We start from the raw sequence: 18,974 nt of genomic DNA on the forward strand, positions 1-18,974 counted from the left end.
GAAGCGTGCTGTTCGCCGCCGGCCCAGTCCCCAAGCGTGCACACCACTCTTTGTCAGGCATCCACACCATTGCTTGTGATCTTTACCTGGACGCCCTTCCTGCCTTTGTTTGTGTGTTTTCAGATGTACTAGGCACCACTACCTTCCAGGTTGGCACTCACTGGCACCTTTCAGCTCTCATCAGTGGGGAGTGACAGTCTGGGTCTTTCTCTCCGGGGGAAGGTCCTCGAGAGTGGGTGCCCAGACAGCCTTGGCCTTACTCCCCTTGGAGCCGCCAGCTCCCAGCAGGGCACCCGCACTAGGTAGTGCTCTGCAGTTGACTTTAAAGTACTGTCCACTACCCTGTCCCCTCAGCCCACCACATGCAAAGATTGGACCCCGAATCCATCTGTATTTAACCTGAGTGGGTGATTCTTCCCAGGCTTTCTGCCCTAAGTCACACAATCACAAAGACCTGACGGCAGAAGTTTGAAGCCAGGTGGGAACAAAGTCCATGTGCTTTTTTGTCACATTGGACCAGAGTGTGGCTACTTTGGTCTCCAACTGCCTTCCCGAGGCCTTGACCGGCTGCCTTGTCCAAAAGGAGCTATGCGATTCACTGGTAAAGGGACTTCACTGGGATAACCTGGTTTGTTTTGTTTTAATTAATTCATTTTTTCCTTGTTTGTTTCACTGTGTATCAGTCACAGACTTTGTTAGAGAAAAAATATCTAATTCTACTTGTGCCAGTATTTGTGCACTACTCCCTGTTGTTTATCTTCTTTAATCCTCACAGTCACTGTGTATATGGTGGTTCTCCAGTTTAATGGGTGAGCAGTCTAGAACTCAGGGACGCTTGCTTGAGCCCCCCTGGCAATACTGGAGCCAGGATTCAAATGCATGTGCTTGGAGTCTCAGTCCACAGGTCTTGTCTCTTCTTTGTACAGTAATCTCTCCCAGGGTGGTCCCATTCCATCTTGTGGCAAAGACCAGAATGAAGTGAAGAGATCTGTTCAACCACCTCTGCTGTTGACATCTCAACTGTAATTGGCCAAAACAGAACTCTTGCTTTCCTCCCGCTAAACCTTTGCTCCCACAGTCATTCCTCACCTCAGTGAGTGGCACTGCCACTTGGCCAGGCTAAAACCTTGGCCAGGTTTCTCAGGCTAAAAATTTTGGTGTCATCCTTGACTCCTTTCTTTTCTCACAACCCACATCTACTTGATTAGCCATTATGTTGGCTCCACCAAAACGTACCCCTAATCTGACTACTTCTTTCCACCTTCGCCTTGGTGGAGGCCACCTCCCTCTCTTGCTTCTTTCCTGGTGTTCCTGTGTCCACGCCTGCCCGCTTGCAGTCACCCTTCTGCTCTCAACCCTCCTAGGGCGCCCCACTGGCCTCTAAAACCCTGAGGGATCTCAGCCTCTCCTGCTGCCCACCTCAGCGCTTCTCATCCTCCCACTCGCTTCCTCCTTTTCAGGCACGCCAGCCCCTTTTGCCAAGGTCACACCCGTCTTAGGACCTTTGCATTTGCTCTACCTTGTACCTACTGTAATGATCCCTGGGCTTATGGTAGCATGGCTCACTCTTCATTCTGGTCTTTGCTTAAGTGTCACCTCCTCAAGAGAGGTCCTCCTTGACCCTCCTCTTAGATAGTTAATAGCCTCTGCCTCGGCTTGCTTTGGTTTTCTTCACAGCACTTAGTATGTGACATTATGTATTATATTGATTTATTACCTGTCTTCCCCGCTAGGCTCAAAGTGAGAATACTGTCCCTAAGGTGAGCACAGAGTAGGCACTCATTAAATGTTTGAGAAATTCTTTGGTCTTTGTTTATATCTGTTTCTTAATTTATGGACTGAGGACCCCTAGGGGGAATGCAGTAAGTATGAGTAGTTGTGCAGCTGTATCACACCACAGATCTTCTGTATATTAGGGGAGATTTATCACTCGCTTACATAGAACTGTTTCTCAAATACATATTAATGCTGCTGTGATTAATAGACTGGAGATTCATTTTTCATAGTGGTTTTTGTCTATAGTTTTTCAGTTAACAAGCACCAAAAGTGCAATGATCATTTCATGAGGGTCCACAGAATATGTTGACCTTGAGTTGGTCATATTCAACAAGGCCAGGAATTCGTTCTATACCAGGCCTGTTCCCCAACTTGATTTGAGGGCGAAGTCCTAGGGTAGGTGCTGTAAACAGCTGTAAGGAAGAAGCAAGAAGTCGGCGTACCCGGCAATGAGTTTACTGAACTTGGTAGGCGAGTCCACCTACCAGTATAATTTCAGGCTGTGTCCATGTGCCACCACCACTCAGGGAGTGCTGGGCAGAGGGGAGCAGGGCGGACGTTGGAGAATGATCAGACCCCATGCCAGTCCCACATGTTCTGATTTTGTCTTTTTGGTAGCAAGGCCCTTGATTTATCCCGTGTCAAGCTTCAAGAGTCCCCAGAGCAAGTACTAGCATGATGGGTTCTAAACTGGCACAGGGGGGCTTCCCTGGCGGCGCAGTGGTTGAGAATCCGCCTGCCAATGCAGGGGACACGGGTTCGAGCCCTGGTCTGGGAGGATCCCACATGCCGCGGAGCGACTGGGCCCATGAGCCACAACTACTGAGCCTGCGCGTCTGGAGCCTGTGCTCCGCAGCAAGAGAGGCCGCGATAGTGAAGAGGCCCGCGCACCGCGATGAAGAGTGGCCCCCGCTCGTTGCAACTAGAGAAAGCCCTCGCACAGAAACGAAGACCCAACACAGCCAAAAATAAAAATAAATAAACTGGCACAGGTGCTGGGATACAGGACACACTTTCTTCAGGGCCAGCCAGCCTTCCCGCTCAGCCACGTTCCTAGAGCAGTGGGGTCCATCGGGGGTCAGGGAAAGGGATATCCACTCCCTCTTCAGAAGTGTGGTTAAATTTAGAGATAGTACAAGTTGTATAGTTTGAAAAGCAAAGTCAGTAGCACAGTTTAATTTTATATTCAGACATTACTTTTAGATTTAGAAAAAAGTCAGTGTTTTTTATAACACAAACTTCAGCAAAGCAAACGGTACTGAATCTTGGCAGGGTGCATTCTGTAGAAGGAAGCAGTGCTTTTCAGGGTGGGGGCCACTATTCAGGAGAAGATGAAGCGTTTGGGGCTGTTGGGAAGGGCTGAGTCAGGTTTGTGTGTCTCTACAAAGTGGAAATGGACTTTAAAAGTTTGAGAAACACAAGCTTAATAGAAGAGCTGTGTTTGCTGGGCGAGGAGGAAAGTTCCAGTACGGTTGGTTTTGTTGATATTTGCTTCTTTGCCACGTTGCGCTGAAAAGGGACGGGTTGTCACAGCAGGTGGGTTGGTGGAGTTGGGCAGGCAGCTGTCATGTTTGCAGGGCTGGCCTGCTGGGAACTCCGTTCCCTTGGCCTGAGTTGGTGTATGCCAGGCTGTGTACACGAGCCACCAGTATTTCTGGAAAATCAGGAACGCTGATCCCTGTCACCCGCTCTCAGGTGCCTCGAGGCCCTTGGGTGGCTGTCTCCTGTCCAGGCCTGCAGCTGGCACAGCCTGTCCCGGGAGCTGGGGACTGTTGTTCGTCAAGATTGGCGGGCGTCTCCTGGTGGTAGGCCAGTTGTTTCCTGGCTAATGGTTTCCCTCTGTGCAGCAGTTTGGAAATGCATGCAGTTCAGCGCTTGCTAATAACCTGGGCAATATTTCATGTTTGACAGGTGCCCATTTGACTCTGAGATGGAGCGTTGCTCTGTGGACCCACGTAGAGCTCTGGGCAGGCGCTCCAGCCTTCAGCCAGGAGCACCCTTGGGGTTTATGGAACAGTTGTTCAACATGAAGTGCTTCCCTGACAGAGAAAATCGCTCTGAGTGGTTCTTGCCCAGTGCCCCCTGTCTCTTCATGTTAATTGGGCTCCGGGATTTTTCCAGACTGCATTTAGAAGGAATAATGGGTTGTGATTACAACATCTAAACAAGGTTCAAGTCACCAAGTAGTTTTTGAGTATACCCGAGGTGCCCAGCATAAAAGGATACGTAGAAACCATCTGATGTGGTCTTTGGCCTAAAAAAATAGAGAGAGTCAGCATCTCTGCTTCCTGGTAACAGTCGTTTGCTGAGTGCTTACCACATGCCAGGCACTGGGCAGGCCCTCTGCCTATGTTACCTAGCTTGATCCTGTAAAGAACGTGGGAAGTAGTCCCACTGGCTCCACTATGCCAGAGGAGAGCTTTGCTGTAGGTCACCTGCGGGTGTGGTAGGTGGCAGGACCTGGAGGTGAGCCTACTTGGCTTTGGCCCCAGAGGCTCTGCTGCCTCCGCGGTGCCGTGCTGCTTCTCAAGTCCTAACTGTTGGAGGCAGCAGGGCGGAGCTTGGGGCCTGGTGTAGCCATGCTCTTAGTTTTTAGGTGATTGGACCGTGCCACACGTGGTGCCATGCCGCTTGGTGTGTTGAAGACCCGCCATAAATGCCATTTTGTTGTTACTGTGGGGATCTGGGATTCAGGTTTTGTTGAATTGAGCAGAGTGGATTTCACGACCCAGGGAGAAACTTTTCTCATGGCAGCAGTCTGTGTGTGGATGTTTTGGATCCGAAAGGCAAATGAGAGGGATTGTGTTTTCTCCGGCGCTCCCCCACCCCCCGCCCCGCACTCCTGTCCACCTTTGTGGCTCCTTCCCCTCCTCAGGGCAGCCCTGGCCAGAGCGTCTGGGAACATGGTTGGAAACATACCATCTCTGCACGGATTGAGTGTGGCACTTTTACCTCACTTTTTTCTTATTACAAATTTTGTTAAATTTTGAAAAATGTTCCCGTATAAAAGTATATGAAATGCACATATTTAGTTTAAATAATGAATTTAGGTGCATCCAAATAAAGAAATAGAGCACGCCCAGTATCTCAGAAGACCCTAATTGCTCCTCCTCCCATCCAGAGAGAATTGTTACCCTGAAATTTTTTGTTAATCATCCCCTTTTCTTTACAGTTTTACCATCTGTATCAGTTATCTCTTGCTGTAAGCAAACCACCTCGAAACTTAGTGTCTTTAACCATCAGCAGTTTATTATTTCTCCCCATCTCGTGGGTCGACTGGGCAGTTGTTTTTGTTCTACAAGGTGTTGAGGTCACTCGTGTGCCAGCATTCAGCCGGTGGCTGGGCTGGAGCCCTGGTGCTGTCAGCTGGGGCACCTCAGCTCTTCTTCAGGGGCCCGTGCACATTGGTGTCTCCTCCAGGGCCCCTCCATGTGTCCTCTCCCCCCAACAGGAGCGCCCGGGCATCCCTGCAGTGGGGTGGCTGGGTTCCAAGAAAGCAAAGCAGAATCTTCCAGACCTCTTAAGGGCCAGGCCTGGAACTGGCACAGAGTCACTGCATCCTGTTGGTCAGAGTCATCCCAGGGCCACCCCGGTTCAGCTGGAGTCTCACGGCAGGTGTGGTCGGATGGGAGGGATTGTTGGCGGCCGTCCTCAGAGACTGCGCCCACGGTGCCCACACATACACATCCATGTCCGCGTTGCCTGTTTGTATCCACACTGCGGGGCTTCCCCAGGTCCCTCACGTTTTCGCTCCCAAATGAATTCCTTGTGAGGCTGGCCAGGGCTTGTGTCCAGCTAGGCTGCTTGTCCTCAGGGGAGCATCCCACCTCTGACACCGAGGTCTGCCCCGTCAATCAGGGATATGGATCGAGCAGACAGCAGTGTCATGGAAGGTGCCCGCTCGGAGGCCGGAGTTGGTCGGAAACATGAGGGCTTTGGGCTCGATGGGCTCTGCGGTCTAGTTCTGTGTGAGTTTTCTGTTGTGCTAAGTTTAGGGGGTCTTTCTTAGAAGCAGCTTTAACTAAGGCCCACACGTAGCACCCTTGAAGCAAGATGAAACGAGGAGGAAGGGACCCCACTCTCGTGCTTAGCGGAGGGCACCGCACACCACGGGTGGGCCGGCGGAACCGCACTCGATCCCCGCCGTGGGTAATGAGCAGCGGGCTGGCTGCTGATCTTGTTACTGTGTTCAAGTCCCCTCAGACAATGCCCCCTCCTTGCGTGCACTTCGCCGCCCGCCCCTGGGGCCCCCACGTCCCTCTGTGTGGCCCAGGCAGGTGCATCCTGCCCCACGCGCTCACCTCTTTTCCTGGTCCCCTCTAAGCTTGGCCAGATCCTGGTGGGTTCCTTTCACTGTAGAGTATAAAAGAGGAGACAGGAGACAGTCAGAGGACTGCATGCTCATTCTAGAACAACAGTTCACCTAGGTTTGGAGGTGGGGCACGGCCTGCTTCTAGCTCAGCCCCTCTGAGGGGAGGACCGAGCCGGCTGGCCCCTCACCGGCTCACCGCACCGTCTTGGGGAGAAGAGAGGGGCTGTTGGAGCTTTGTAGCAGGCAGGCAGCTGGGGGAGGTGAGTGGGTGAGCACTGGACGACAGCCTGGAGGCTCTGAGCTCCACTGCCCCTGGGGGCTGTGCGGTTATAAGATCCACGGTGCTGCTGACAAGTGACACCATTTAGCACTCGGCAAGCCCCCCAAGGGCCCTCACACCCCCTGGGGGTGCCGATCACAAGATGGGGCTTGTGAGTGCATGTTTAAGCGCTGTTTATCTGTTTGTGGGGATGGCCTTTTTTTTCCTTTTTCCTTCCTTCTAGTTCCTCTCCCTACTTCCCCTGTCCTTCCCTGCTTCCTCCTTCCCTTTTATCCTTGTGTGTTTTCTCTCTCGTCCATTTCTTTCTTTGATTTTGTCAGAACAGATGCTCTTTTAGGACTGTTTCTCTTGTTGGAACAGCTTTGGAGGCTTCAGAGGGATTCCAGAAGCCTCTGGTGTTCTCCCGACACCCACATCTGGGGAGGAGCCCACTTCTGGGCGGGGTTCTCGCATCAGAACACTGCAGTTAGCTTTGGGTGGAAAACATTACTCGTGGCGCGCAGCTGCTCCCCTGTGTGGGGCGGGGAGGGGCTGGGGTGCTGGGCCACCGCCCACCCTCTCACAGGGACCTGTACCAGCCTTCTCCCAAGGCCTCTGGAAGTGAGTACACCCCGCCCCGACGTGTCCCCGCCGAGGGCTCGTCTCGGCCTTGGTCCCAGGCAAGGCCAGTAACCACCTGACCTTGGAGCTGGCAGGTCCCTTCCACCCTGTTGGCCAGGAGTCTTTTCTCATGTTTATCTTCCCAGCAAGTCAGATTGCTTTCTGGCTGGAGGGTTCTGCTCTCAGCAGGCTCCAGCCCAGGGGCCTGGGAACAACTCTGTACCTCTGGGGGGGGCGGGGGGGGAGGGGGCACAGGGCATGGGTGTTCAGCCAGTGCTCCCCAGTTGTTTCTGAGCCTGGGAGGTACTTCCTCCCAGTTCACTTCTTGGGTTGGCTCCTGGTGAAGGTGAGGGAGCCAGGCCCACTGCCAGGAGGGAAGAGTTTGGATCTGATTGGAAAGTTCTGAAGGGGATTATTCTGCAGCTGATTGAGAAGGCACCTGTGGGCCCTGGTGGTCCCTCCCTTTCTGCACTTGGCGGGTATTTCACCTGAGGACAAAGAGGGTGAACTGGTGATTGGAACTCAGGGGCTGCCCATGCACATGTGCACACATTTGTCTGCTCACGTGGCTTTTTCCACAGCAGAGAGAAGACAGCTCAGGTCAGTTTGGCCCAGGCCTCTCCTTGCCACCTGCCTTTGGTTCCATTTACACCTTGCCTGTGTGTACCCCCTTTAGGTCCTAGGCCTAAGTGCCCGGCCCGCCTGTTTAACCCTACAGGCTGGACACTGGTTCTTTTCCATGTCCTCCAAAACTTCTCTGTTTTAGCTTTGACCTGCTCAGGAACAGAACAGCCGAACTTCTCCCTTGCATCCCTTGAGGTCACGAATGACAACTTGCTTTTTCTAGGGACTGAAGACCTAGAGAAGGATGCCTTTATGGGGTGTCCTGGTCAGTAGTAGCCTTTGCTCCGGCGGCTCCGTGCTGTGCCGGCTGGTTTGTCACCGAGCAGGTTGTTCAGCAGACGCAGAGGGCCCAGCCACCTTGCGCCTGACCTCTTGACTCCAGGGCTGGCTTCCGGCTCTCCCCTGCTTATACCTACGAGCTTGAGCCTCAGCCACTTATGATCTGAGCGGTCCAAGAAGCTGTGCCTCTGGCTGGGAGCTTGTGTGTGGAGGCTGGGACCAAAGGACAGTCCTGGGGACGCTGGAGGGAGACAAAGGGTATTTTCAAGTCTCCAGCAGCAGCAACTCTGAACTCATGACTCAGGGGCTGGCACCCCATGGCACACGGCCTGTTGCCACTGCCTGTCCCCCCTTACTTGATGGAGCCCTACCCACCTACTCGGTGACTTCTCCCAGTTCAGCAAATACACCCTTCCACTTGTGAAAAGTTTCCAGACACCATGGGTGGGTGGGCTTTGCATCCTTCAAAGCCGATCTGTGCTGGCTAAGCCACGTGCGCGGGGGCGTGGCTTTCGTTATGTCTCATCACAGCCAGACAGCCATACATGGTCACTGCAGCTCCAGAGCTGCAGCGCGGTGACTCAGCCCCGAGAGGCTGATGTAACGGGAACAGCCGGAGCCAGTGAGTGGCTGCTGAAACCTGGAGGCCGAGAGCCTCCCAGGGTCATGCTCACCTGCCCAGAAACCACCTGGGGCAGCTCTGAGCAGACCCAGGCCTCAGAAGAAAGGTTCTAGAAGAACTGGAAGAGAAACCCCTGCCACTTATCAGATTCCAGGCCAGGGTGTGACAGCCCAGCCCGGTTGGATCTATGTAATGTGGTCCCAGGAGTGGGCGCTGACGTTTACTTAGAAATGGGTCTTTCTTGAAAGGAGAGTCTGCTTCTTTTCCCTAGAAAATGCCGATCCTGAGACTGACTCTGGTGTGGTGTTGAGGGGGAGGGGAGAGCCGTTTTAGATACTTACTTAGTCCTGGCTTGTGCAGTTCAGGACGATCTGGCACCAGGCCTTGGAGTTTTTGTGAGCATTTTTACTTGAGACAGTTGTGGAATTTCCAGGCAGCAAGTGAGGCCTTTGACAGAGAAACTGCAGCAGGCCAGCAGCTCCTGGGCTCAGGATCAGAGTTCATTCTTTCTCCAGGGACAGCCTAGAGAGGTTTCTGGAGGCAGAAGACTCACCAGCTCTTGGGTAGTTCCCTGAGCCCATGAATCAGAGGTGGGGGAAGTGGGGGAGAGATGGCTCCTCACCCCCGAGGGCCAGGCTTTGCCGAGGACGAGGCAACCTGCACAGACCCCTGTGGGTGCAGCGGGAGAGGGGCTGATTCCTGAAATGCTGGATGATGAAACGTCTGCCTTCCCAAGCGCATATTTCACCTGTACGTGACAAACTGAGAAAAATAGAAACACAATAGAAAGGTTTTCATGAAGCCACATGTATCCAATCGAAAGATCTTTTAGTCTAAGATTATGTCATGCATTCTTTTTGTAAAACAGAAAGTTAAGCGACCATGTCTTTTTTTTTTTTTTTTTTTTGAAATGCTGACAGTAATCAGTGTTTTGTGTGTGCTTGGTTTTTGATTTTTTAATGTCATTACCTGGCAAGGCACAAAGGTGGCTGTTTTGTGTTGGTCCCTCCATGCTTTTTGGGTTTTGGAACTTTCCTGACCAGTTAGCCCAGGAATCTAGAAGCCAGCCCCTGGTCGGTCTGGGCCTGCAGAGGCACCTGCCCTTTGTGGATTTGGTTCCACCCTCCCACCCATCCCCCTGCTTCTCGCCTGGGGGTGCTGGGATTGCTGCTGGGGCTGGTTGGTGTCCTCCCTCGTGCTAACTCGAGGGCTCTGTGGCTTTCCCCAGCCATGGATTTTCCCCAGCACAGCCAGCATGTCTTGGAGCAGCTGAACCAGCAGCGGCAACTGGGGCTTTTGTGTGACTGCACTTTTGTGGTGGATGGTGTTGACTTTAAGGCTCACAAAGCAGTGCTGGCGGCCTGCAGCGAGTACTTCAAGATGCTCTTCGTGGACCAGAAGGATGTGGTGCACCTGGACATCAGTAACGCGGCAGGTACCCCACTGGGTCCAGGGCCGAGCTTGTGGCGGGCCCCGTGCCACGCGAGGCCCTCCTTTGAGCAGCACCTTCCAGCTGTGGGGTGCGCCAGACCTCCCACACAAGACTCGGCCATGAGTGCGTGGGTACCAAGTTCTTACCACGTTTGCGGGGCCTCTTTTGACTGGGAGCAGGGTGGAAGGGGAGAGCTGGCAGGAAGGGCTCATGATAAGCTCCGGAGTGAACACAGGACAAGCTCATCAGGAGGGACAGAGAGCGGGAGGGCTCTGAGCCCTGGTCCCTTTCCATTGCTGAGTCAGTCCTCAACCCCCTACCCCAGTGCTCACCTTGATGGGAATGGCAAGGGTTGGGATCGGGAGGGGTGTCAGGAAGGTCTTGGGATTGAGGAAGGAGCTAACTGGTCCTAGATTCAGGTTCCCAACCCAGAATGGCGTGCCATGCCACCAGAAGTTCGGGCAAGGTGTCGTTCCCCCATTTTACACATGCGGAAACTGAGGCCCAGAGAGGTCAGGTGACTGGCCTGGAGGTCAGGTAGAGAGTTTGTGGCAGAGCCCTGATGAAAGCCAGTGGTGAGAGACTCTGTCCTCTGGTGCTGAAGTGCAGTGGATGGGCAGAGAGTGTTCAGGGTGGGCACTCACACCCTCCGCCCTCTATGGGTGTGCTTCTTTTTGGAGGCTGTTGTCTGGGTTGAGAATCCCCAGGTTGCCCGCCTCTCCACCGGCGCAGGAGATGGGGAGACAGTGGGCTGCCACCGCCACTCTGCTTTTCACAAATCCCTGGATCCTGCCACGGAGTGGAGCAGCTGGACAGGCTGCTGGTGCCAGGCCTCGAGGTGGGTCCGTGATGGCTGTCTGTGTCCTTGGCAGGCCTGGGGCAGGTGCTGGAGTTTATGTACACGGCCAAGCTGAGCCTGAGCTCTGAGAACGTGGACGATGTGCTGGCTGTGGCCAGCTTCCTGCAGATGCAGGACATCATCACGGCCTGCCATGCCCTCAAGTCACTGGCTGAGCCGGCTGCCAGCCCTGGGGAGACTATGGAGGCCTCGGCCTTGGAAGGTAAGATTCTTGGCAGGCTGTTCCTGAGCAGGTGGCTTTTGATGGGAGCTCTGCCCCCGCCTCTCTCTGTCACCTCTTTGGCCTCGCCTGTGTTGTGGGGAGCTCGTGGGGAGGAGCCGCAGCAAAGTCTGAGAACGCCTCTCAGTGGGGCCCCGTCTGCCCTCCCTGCCTGAGGGCACCGGCAGCCACGCCTGGCTCAAGGCCTTTGCACAGGACTTCCCTCTTCCGGCAGGTCTCCTCTCCCACACCCTTCCTCCTGCTCCTCTTAGTGCCTCAGGAAAGCCCCCTGAGGCCCAGTGTGGGCCAGATTCCTCGTGGCACACTTTCAGAGAACCACGCTCCTCTCCTTGTAAGCACCGATCTCTGATGAGCGTCATTTCACGTGTGACGACTGTCTCCCCGACCAGTCTGCGAGCCCCATGGGAGCAGCAACCATGACTGTTGTACCCCAGGCCCAGCGGCAGCCTGGTGTGATGTCGGTGCCTATGAATAATCTGTTGAATGAGCAAACCAACAAACCGCTACTTAGATGTATCCCCAGGGAGGTCTGGAAGAGCTGGCAAGCTCTGGGCTACCTCACCCCGCCAAGTGGTGGACACTTGATGGGAAATGGCAGGTCTGTCCTGTTCCATCTCCAGTGGGGGACAAGAGAGCCAAAGAAGAGAAGGCTGCTGCCACTACACTGAGCGAGCTGGACGTGGCCAGAAGCAGGCCGCCCACGGGCCTGGGCCGGGAGCCCAAAGAGGAGCGGGGCGGCCAGGCCGAGAGCACGGCCAGCGGTGAGTTGTGCTGCTGAGGACCTGGCTGTCCGTCACCTGCCGGCAGCGTGGGCCCCAGCGCAGTGAGCAGCTTTCTCAGGAGGCTCCTGGGGGAGGGCGGGAGGGAGGCACAGGCAACTGCATCCCTTGAGCTCAGGTTACCCAAAACCACCGGTTATTTTTTCTGGGGCATCTGTTAAAGCCAGAGCAGAGGCTCAAGCAGCCCGAGCTTGGATGTGCTCCCCCCACCCCCGGGGCCATAGCCGCTTCCAGGGGTCTGGTCCAGGAGAGCCGACCGGCCCCTGGACAGAGGGTGCCAGTCCAGCCCCGGATGCCCCCACACCTCTACCCCAGGTGCAGAGCAGACGGAGAAGGCCGATGCCCCCCGGGAGCCTGTGGAGCTCAAGCCGGACCCCACAAGTGGCATGGCTGCTGCTGAGGCCGAGGCTGCCTTGTCAGAGAGCTCAGAGCAAGGTACCCTCCGCCAGCCGGGGCGCCCGCCCTCACACAGGCATCCCCCACTCACACGTCACCCCCCCCTCCCCCCCCGCCCCCCGCCAGGGGCCCTCTCTTCCTCCCTTAGCTGATCTCACTGTGAGTCACTCACATCAGCTTTTGGGCCGACATCTTTCCTCATTCTTGAATTTTGACATCAGTTTCTTGGTTGTACACCCTGGCCATGCTTCCCTTTAGCACAGAAGTATCCTTGTCGTAGTACTGGCCCTGCTGTTTTTCCCTGGGCTGAGCACCGTGGCGGAACTTGGCCGCCCATGGCACCCACCCCAGCCCCCGCCCCCGCCCCCAGTGCCTGTTGGCTGACAGCACCCTTCCCACCTGTGTCGCCAAATACGGGGCCCCCGTTGGACTGAGGCCCATATGCATCCTCCAAGCGGCAGCTGTCCCGGTCATTGGTCTCCCCGGGGCTTGCCCTGGCGGTGCTGGGGACCATTTATCTGCGGCTCCCAGACATTGCCCTGCCCCTGCGAGGCGCCCACGCAGAGAGCGGGTGTGTGCAGAGATGAGCTGTGCCCAGGCCTCACTTGGCCAGTTGCCAGGTCGGTTTCCTCAGTACTTGCCCTTCTTGTGGCAGAAATGGAGGTGGAGCCAGCCAGGAAGGGAGAAGAACGAGAGGAGGAGGGCGCCGTGCCCGCGGTGGTCAAGGAAGAGGGGCCGCCGCTGGAGAAGGGCGAGGCCCCCGAGGAGAGCGAGGAGTCGGCCAGCACGGACTCGGGCCAGGAGCTCGGCGCGGAGGCGCGGGGCCTGCGCTCGGGCACCTACGGCGACCGCACGGAGTCCAAGGCCTACGGCTCCGTCATCCACAAGTGCGAGGTGCGCCGCGGGCGGTGGCGGCCCCGCCCCGGCCCCCCGCCCGGCGCCGCCCCTGACACCCAGCCCCCTGCGCCCGCAGGACTGTGGGAAGGAGTTCACGCACACGGGCAACTTCAAGCGGCACATCCGCATCCACACGGGCGAGAAGCCCTTCTCGTGCCGGGAGTGCAGCAAGGCCTTCTCTGACCCGGCAGCCTGCAAGGCCCACGAGAAGACCCACAGGTAGGCCCCGCGGCCGCCCCCCATGCCCGCCCGCCCCGGCCCCGCGAGCCCCGCGAGCCTCCTGTCCCCGCGTTCTGCCGCCAGCCCGCTGAAGCCCTACGGCTGCGAGGAGTGCGGCAAGAGCTACCGGCTCGTCAGCCTGCTGAACCTGCACAAGAAGCGGCACTCGGGCGAGGCGCGCTACCGCTGCGAGGACTGCGGCAAGCTCTTCACCACGTCCGGCAACCTCAAGCGGCACCAGCTGGTGCACAGCGGCGAGAAGCCCTACCAGTGCGACTACTGCGGCCGCTCCTTCTCCGACCCCACGTCCAAGATGCGCCACCTGGAGACGCACGACACCGACAAGGAGCACAAGTGCCCTCACTGCGACAAGAAGTTCAACCAGGTGGGGGGAGCCGGCCCTGGGTCCCTGTGCTCCGGCGGCTTCCGTCTCGGGGGCCCGGGGCGCCTGGCGGGGAAGTAGGTGGTGTTGGCTGAGCAGAAAATGACCCTGCCGGGTGGAGCTCTTGACTGCTCTGCCGAGCAAACTGGGAAGGCAGGCTGGGGGGACGGGCGCGGGCCAGGAAGAACTGAGGGGGGTGGTTTTCCCATTTCCCCCGGCCTTGAGGAAAGGGGGAGCCCCGCACAGGCCCCCGGGAGGACCGAGGATCGGTGGTTCCCTGCCGTCTGACCCCCTGCCTGGGCGCAGGTGGGGAACCTGAAGGCCCACCTGAAGATCCACATCGCCGACGGGCCCCTCAAGTGCCGGGAGTGTGGGAAGCAGTTCACCACCTCAGGTAGGGCCCGGCTGGCCCCGCCCCCGGCCCCGCCCCCGGCCCCGGGCGCCCGTGCCAGGCCCACCCTCGGTCTCGCCACAGGGAACCTGAAGCGGCACCTTCGGATTCACAGCGGTGAGAAGCCCTACGTGTGCGTCCACTGCCAGCGGCAGTTCGCTGACCCCGGCGCCCTGCAGCGGCACGTCCGCATCCACACAGGTGGGTGAGCGGCCCGGCGGCGCCCGGGTGCGGGCACAAGGGAGGCGAGCAGGCGCCGACACCTTCCCGTCCCCTGCCTCCATCCCCAGGTGAGAAGCCATGCCAGTGCGTGATGTGCGGCAAAGCCTTCACCCAGGCCAGCTCCCTCATCGCCCACGTGCGCCAGCACACCGGGGAGAAGCCCTACGTCTGCGAGCGCTGCGGAAAGAGGTCCTGCCCTTCCGGCCCCCAGCCGGCGCCCTGTGGGGTCCCGGCACTCGGCGGGTGGAGGGGGTCAGAGAACAAGCCCGGGGCTCGGTTGGTAGCCGGGCAGACTGCTCCAGCGCAGGTCCCGGGGTCCTCTCGGGTCTAGACCCTGAGGTGGGAGGCCCCAGCCCAGCACCCCGGCCCAGGCCTGGGCGGTTCTGTGCAAGCCTTTCCTTCTGGCCCTGCAGATTCGTCCAGTCCAGCCAGTTGGCCAATCACATCCGCCACCATGACAACATCCGCCCTCACAAGTGCAGCGTGTGCAGCAAGGCCTTCGTGAACGTGGGGGACCTGTCCAAGCATATCATCATCCACACTGGTGAGTGCATGCCACCCGCCTCTCTGTCCCAAGCCCTGACTCTGGGGCACATGGTGGGGTGGGAGGTGCCCTGGACCCCAGCCTTCGGTGCCGGCACTTGCTGAAGGCGACCTTGAAAGCAGTTTAACTCCAAGGAGGGCCCCATTTTCTCAGAGCTTCTGGAAGGTGCAGGGGCCACTGGAAGCTTCCCTGTGCCTCAGGTGGCCGCCCCAGAGCTCTTCCTGCTGGAAAAGACAGGGCTGCGGGGGAAGCTGGAGGCCACTGAGGTCCTCCCCCCCTGCACCCCCCCCAATGGCAGGAGAGAACCTTGCCTCCCCCCCCAGGAGAGAAGCCTTACCTGTGTGACAAGTGCGGTCGCGGCTTCAACCGGGTGGACAACCTTCGTTCCCATGTGAAGACTGTGCACCAGGGCAAGGCAGGCATCAAAATCCTGGAGCCAGAGGAGGGCGGTGAGGTCAGCGTGGTCACTGTCGATGACATGGTCACGCTGGCCACTGAGGCACTGGCGGCAACGGCCGTCACTCAGCTCACAGGTGCGGACCATCACTCAGCTCCCAGGGCAGCAGGGGGTGGTCACAGCAGGGGTTGCCTCTGGGGTGGCAGCAAAGGGGCAGGTGAGTCTGGTCTCAGGCCCTGCCGATGCCCCCACAGTGGTGCCAGTGGGGGCGGCGGTGACCGCCGATGAGACAGAAGTACTTAAAGCCGAGATCAGCAAAGCTGTGAAGCAAGTGCAGGAAGAAGGTGAGAGGGGCCGCCTGGGGGAAAGCTGCCGGACCCAGGGGCCCTCCCTGTCCTAACTGCAGCCCCACTCCCACAGATCCCAACACTCACATCCTCTACGCCTGTGACTCCTGTGGAGATAAGTTCCTGGATGCCAACAGCCTGGCCCAGCACGTGCGGATCCACACGGCCCAGGCACTGGTCATGTTCCAGACGGATGCGGACTTCTACCAGCAGTACGGGCCAGGCAGCACGTGGCCGGCCGGGCAGGTGCTGCAGGCTGGGGAGCTGGTCTTCCGCCCTCGGGATGGGGCTGATGGGCAGCCGGCCCTGGCAGAGACACCTCCCACAGCCCCTGAATGTCCACCATCTGCTGAGTGAGCAGGCACCCCCTCCTCCTGTTTATTTAAGGTTGGACGGCACCCTAGAACTGAGAGGGGTGAGCCCATTCCCTAGAGAGAATAAATCTGATTATTTTCTAACGCTGCCTATAGCTCCCTGTGGGGCTGGGGCGGGGAGCTGGCAGCTGTGGCTGATGCCGGGGAAGGGTTGCTCCACCCAGCGACCAGTCGGCAGAGACTTGCTTGTGGGGAAAGCCAGGCTGTCCCTTTGCAGAATGGGACTGGAGCCCCGGGACCCGTCTAGAAGCAAGCTGGTTGCTTTGCCCGAGTTGGGGTGTGGGCAGCACACTCAGGCCAGAGAAACTGCGGCTCCACGAGCCCCATCTGGCCTCCTCTTTGGAGGCTTCTCCTCGGCTCGGCGTGAGGATCGGACCTCCCCTCTCCACCTCTCTCCGCTGTGGAGCCACAGCTGTGACCCTGCGCCCCTGTGTTGGGAACTGGGCCCACAGGGCTTGGCCACAACTGCTTACCAGGATCCAGGCCACCCGTACAGAGTCCAGCTCGGGGGCCCATTCAGCCAGAGCAGCAAGGTAGGCAGAGCACCAGACCCAACAGGCCGCAGGCCTGCTTCTGTTGGGCCTAGGGAAGAGGGAGAGCTCCACACTCGCTTCACGGTAACCCTGGCCGCAAGATCAGGGCCAAGCCAGTGTCATCTTTTGAGAACATTTACTTGCCCTGAATCAGCGGCGTCTCTACAAGGCTGAGAGCCTGGAGGGACAGGAATGAGCGGCCAGGAGCTGTGATGGGGAGGTGGGAGACGGCAGCACTGCTTAAACTAGGAGCAGCAGTGCGGACGGTGAAGCAGCTCATTCTTACCTCTGTCAGCAGGGAGGCATGAGATGCCTTCTCTGCCGCTTTTCCATACAGCTTGTCCCCAGCAGCTGTTAATTCCTCACCCAGAGATGGTACCATCTCGCACCGAAAGCATAGCTCTATTTGGAAGAGCCCCGGGGAACTACAAGTGAGACCAGCAACTTTGTGGTCCTTGTGTTCCCGTCCCCCACGCCCAACTCCCCAGCTTGTGGTGGGTCCAGCTGCTGGGGAAGCTTGGCCCACCAGTGCCATCCTCCTACTGGGAGGCAGCTGCTGCAGGGCCAGCCTGCACCATGCCCGGAGGAGGAAGGGAGAAGAGGCAAGACCCCAAAGCTTCCTTAAGATGTTTCTGAGTTTGAGTGGGAGGTGGCTTTATTCTTTAATCAATCAAATTTGAAGTGCCTTCGACATTACGCAGGAGCCAACTGGGACCTTGAAGTGTCAGATAAACACCACAGCACTGAAAAACAAACAAACAGTTTAAGTTCAGCCTGTGATGAAAATCTTCTTTTGTACAAGATAAAATGATCCTTGGGGAGGATCAGTGGCAGAAAGGAAATAATAGGTTCCATATACAGACTTGGTGGGGGGTTGAAAGCCAAAGGGGGACGAAGGCTAGCTGTTCCCATAAGCCAAGGACCCCTGGTCCTCCCATCCAAGTGACAATCACATCCACACTTGACATGTTCTGTATTTTTTAATAAAGTTTGTAATCCAATGGACACATAAAACAAAACTGCGCTGAGAAAAACAGTTTTCATAAATTAATAAGTGTTTGTTAGGAAGTTGGGGGAGAGGTCAAGGTCACAGGAAGAAGGGAAGCCAGTCTTTTGTACAGTCTTTTTGTGTGTGTGACACTTCCAAGTTGCGGGAGCAGGGCCCGTGCTGTAACGAAGCGCACTTATACAAATGAGTGACAATACAAAGTCTGAGTATGAAAATAAGATTTTCTCTGAAAACACATTTTTGGCACAGATTAAAAAAAATGTATGTCGGGGAATTTTGATTTTTAAGTCAGTATTATATATATTTATATATATTATATATTTATATATACACACATCCCAAGTTCTGCATATTCCACCAAGAGAGAAAATCCTTCCGTTTGCTCTTTTCTGATTGTAAACTGTACATCCTGGGTGAATCAAAGATGGTGGCGCAGGAGAATTAAAGAGAGGTGACATCCAAATGAGCAAGGGGAAGGGACGGGTGGGGACAACACAGCCCAATGAAATGTTCCTTGACCCCAAGGTTTCAGCAGAAGTTTGAAGTCCTCCGTGAGAGTCTGCGATGTGTGTGCCATGTGTGTTCACGTACACCAAGACATCCAGAGTGTCACAGCCTGTCTTCACTGTGCAAAAGTCCAAGTCACTAATTTAGTGCAAAGGCAGTTCTGTTTTGTTTCTTAAAAACAAAAACAAAAAAATTCCACTGCCCTGTTCCTTTTCTCCAAAAAGAGGAGAGAGAAACCCAGCCTCAAGGTGTCTGCAAGTCCATTGGTTGGTGGTCTGTCCTTGGGCTAAATGTCATGTAAACATACGAGTAGCAGCACCACTGCCCAGGGGGGTCTGTCTGACTGAGCCGGGCGGGCGGGCGGGTAGGAGAGCGAGGCTGGCCGTCTGGCAGTGGAGTCTGTCCCCCTCAGCAGCTTCTTCCTCCCCTTGGCTGGGTTGTCCTGTGTTTTATTTTTTGCTGCAGAGCCTCAGGAAGATATGCCGAGTGGTGACCATTCAGTGGCTCACACAGAGGCAATGACGATCATGAGGTGGGGAGAAATGTTGGAGATGCTGGCCAGGAGGTCGGGGGCCAGACGGGACAGGTGACTCTCAGAGAACTCGCAGGGCGGGAAGATCTGCAGCACATAGGCGGGCTGGAGAAAGGGACAAGAGAGAAAAATGGGACCGCCTGTCTTCACATCACCCACCCCACTACCACTCTTCCCTAAAACATTTCCAACTGGGGGCGCAAAGGCCCAACAGAGAGCCAGGCTGAGTCAATTTCCCAACCAGCTAAGGTCTCCAAGACTCTGTCCACCAGAAGAAAACTAGGTATCAGAAAACTAACATGAAACTAACCCCTGAGAACTTCTTCTCTATCATTAAGCTAAAGAAAACCCTCTGCTGCCTCAGCCGTCCATTGACTGTCTCCAGGATGGGCAGCAGTAGTCCGGCCCATGCACTCCGCTGGTTTCCTCTATCCAGAATGC

General features: G+C 56.5%; 2 protein-coding genes across 11 annotated transcripts in view; one reads left to right on the plus strand and one right to left on the minus strand.

Annotated features, from left to right (window-relative positions):
* Positions 1–16,036, plus strand: part of ZBTB17 (zinc finger and BTB domain containing 17) — a 31,398-nt gene extending 15,362 nt beyond the window's left edge. For 2 of the 6 annotated variants that reach the window (XM_082423773.1, XM_082423772.1), the window contains 14 exons: positions 9,722–9,928; positions 10,798–10,986; positions 11,625–11,765; positions 12,099–12,218; positions 12,835–13,073; positions 13,153–13,295; positions 13,380–13,680; positions 13,984–14,071; positions 14,153–14,269; positions 14,359–14,479; positions 14,704–14,834; positions 15,158–15,367; positions 15,486–15,575; positions 15,652–16,036. In XM_082423773.1, coding sequence (XP_082279899.1) covers positions 9,724–9,928; positions 10,798–10,986; positions 11,625–11,765; positions 12,099–12,218; positions 12,835–13,073; positions 13,153–13,295; positions 13,380–13,680; positions 13,984–14,071; positions 14,153–14,269; positions 14,359–14,479; positions 14,704–14,834; positions 15,158–15,367; positions 15,486–15,575; positions 15,652–15,935 — 2,379 coding nt within the window. In that variant the 5' untranslated portion in view covers positions 9,722–9,723 and the 3' untranslated portion in view covers positions 15,936–16,036. The other 4 variants (XM_082423776.1, XM_082423774.1, XM_082423775.1 and 1 more) reach the window with 4 other exon arrangements.
* A 1,414-nt stretch (positions 16,037–17,450) lies between these two features.
* The window catches only part of SPEN (spen family transcriptional repressor), a 93,891-nt gene continuing 92,367 nt past the window's right edge, over positions 17,451–18,974 (minus strand). For all 5 annotated transcript variants that reach the window (XM_082423524.1, XM_082423525.1, XM_082423526.1 and 2 more), the window contains one exon: positions 17,451–18,638. In XM_082423524.1, coding sequence (XP_082279650.1) covers positions 18,507–18,638 — 132 coding nt within the window. In that variant the 3' untranslated portion in view covers positions 17,451–18,506. The remainder of the gene's footprint in view (positions 18,639–18,974) is intronic.

Source organism: Balaenoptera physalus, assembly GCF_965194825.1.
Source record: "Balaenoptera physalus genome assembly, chromosome: 1".
Taxonomy (NCBI): domain Eukaryota; kingdom Metazoa; phylum Chordata; class Mammalia; order Artiodactyla; family Balaenopteridae; genus Balaenoptera; species Balaenoptera physalus.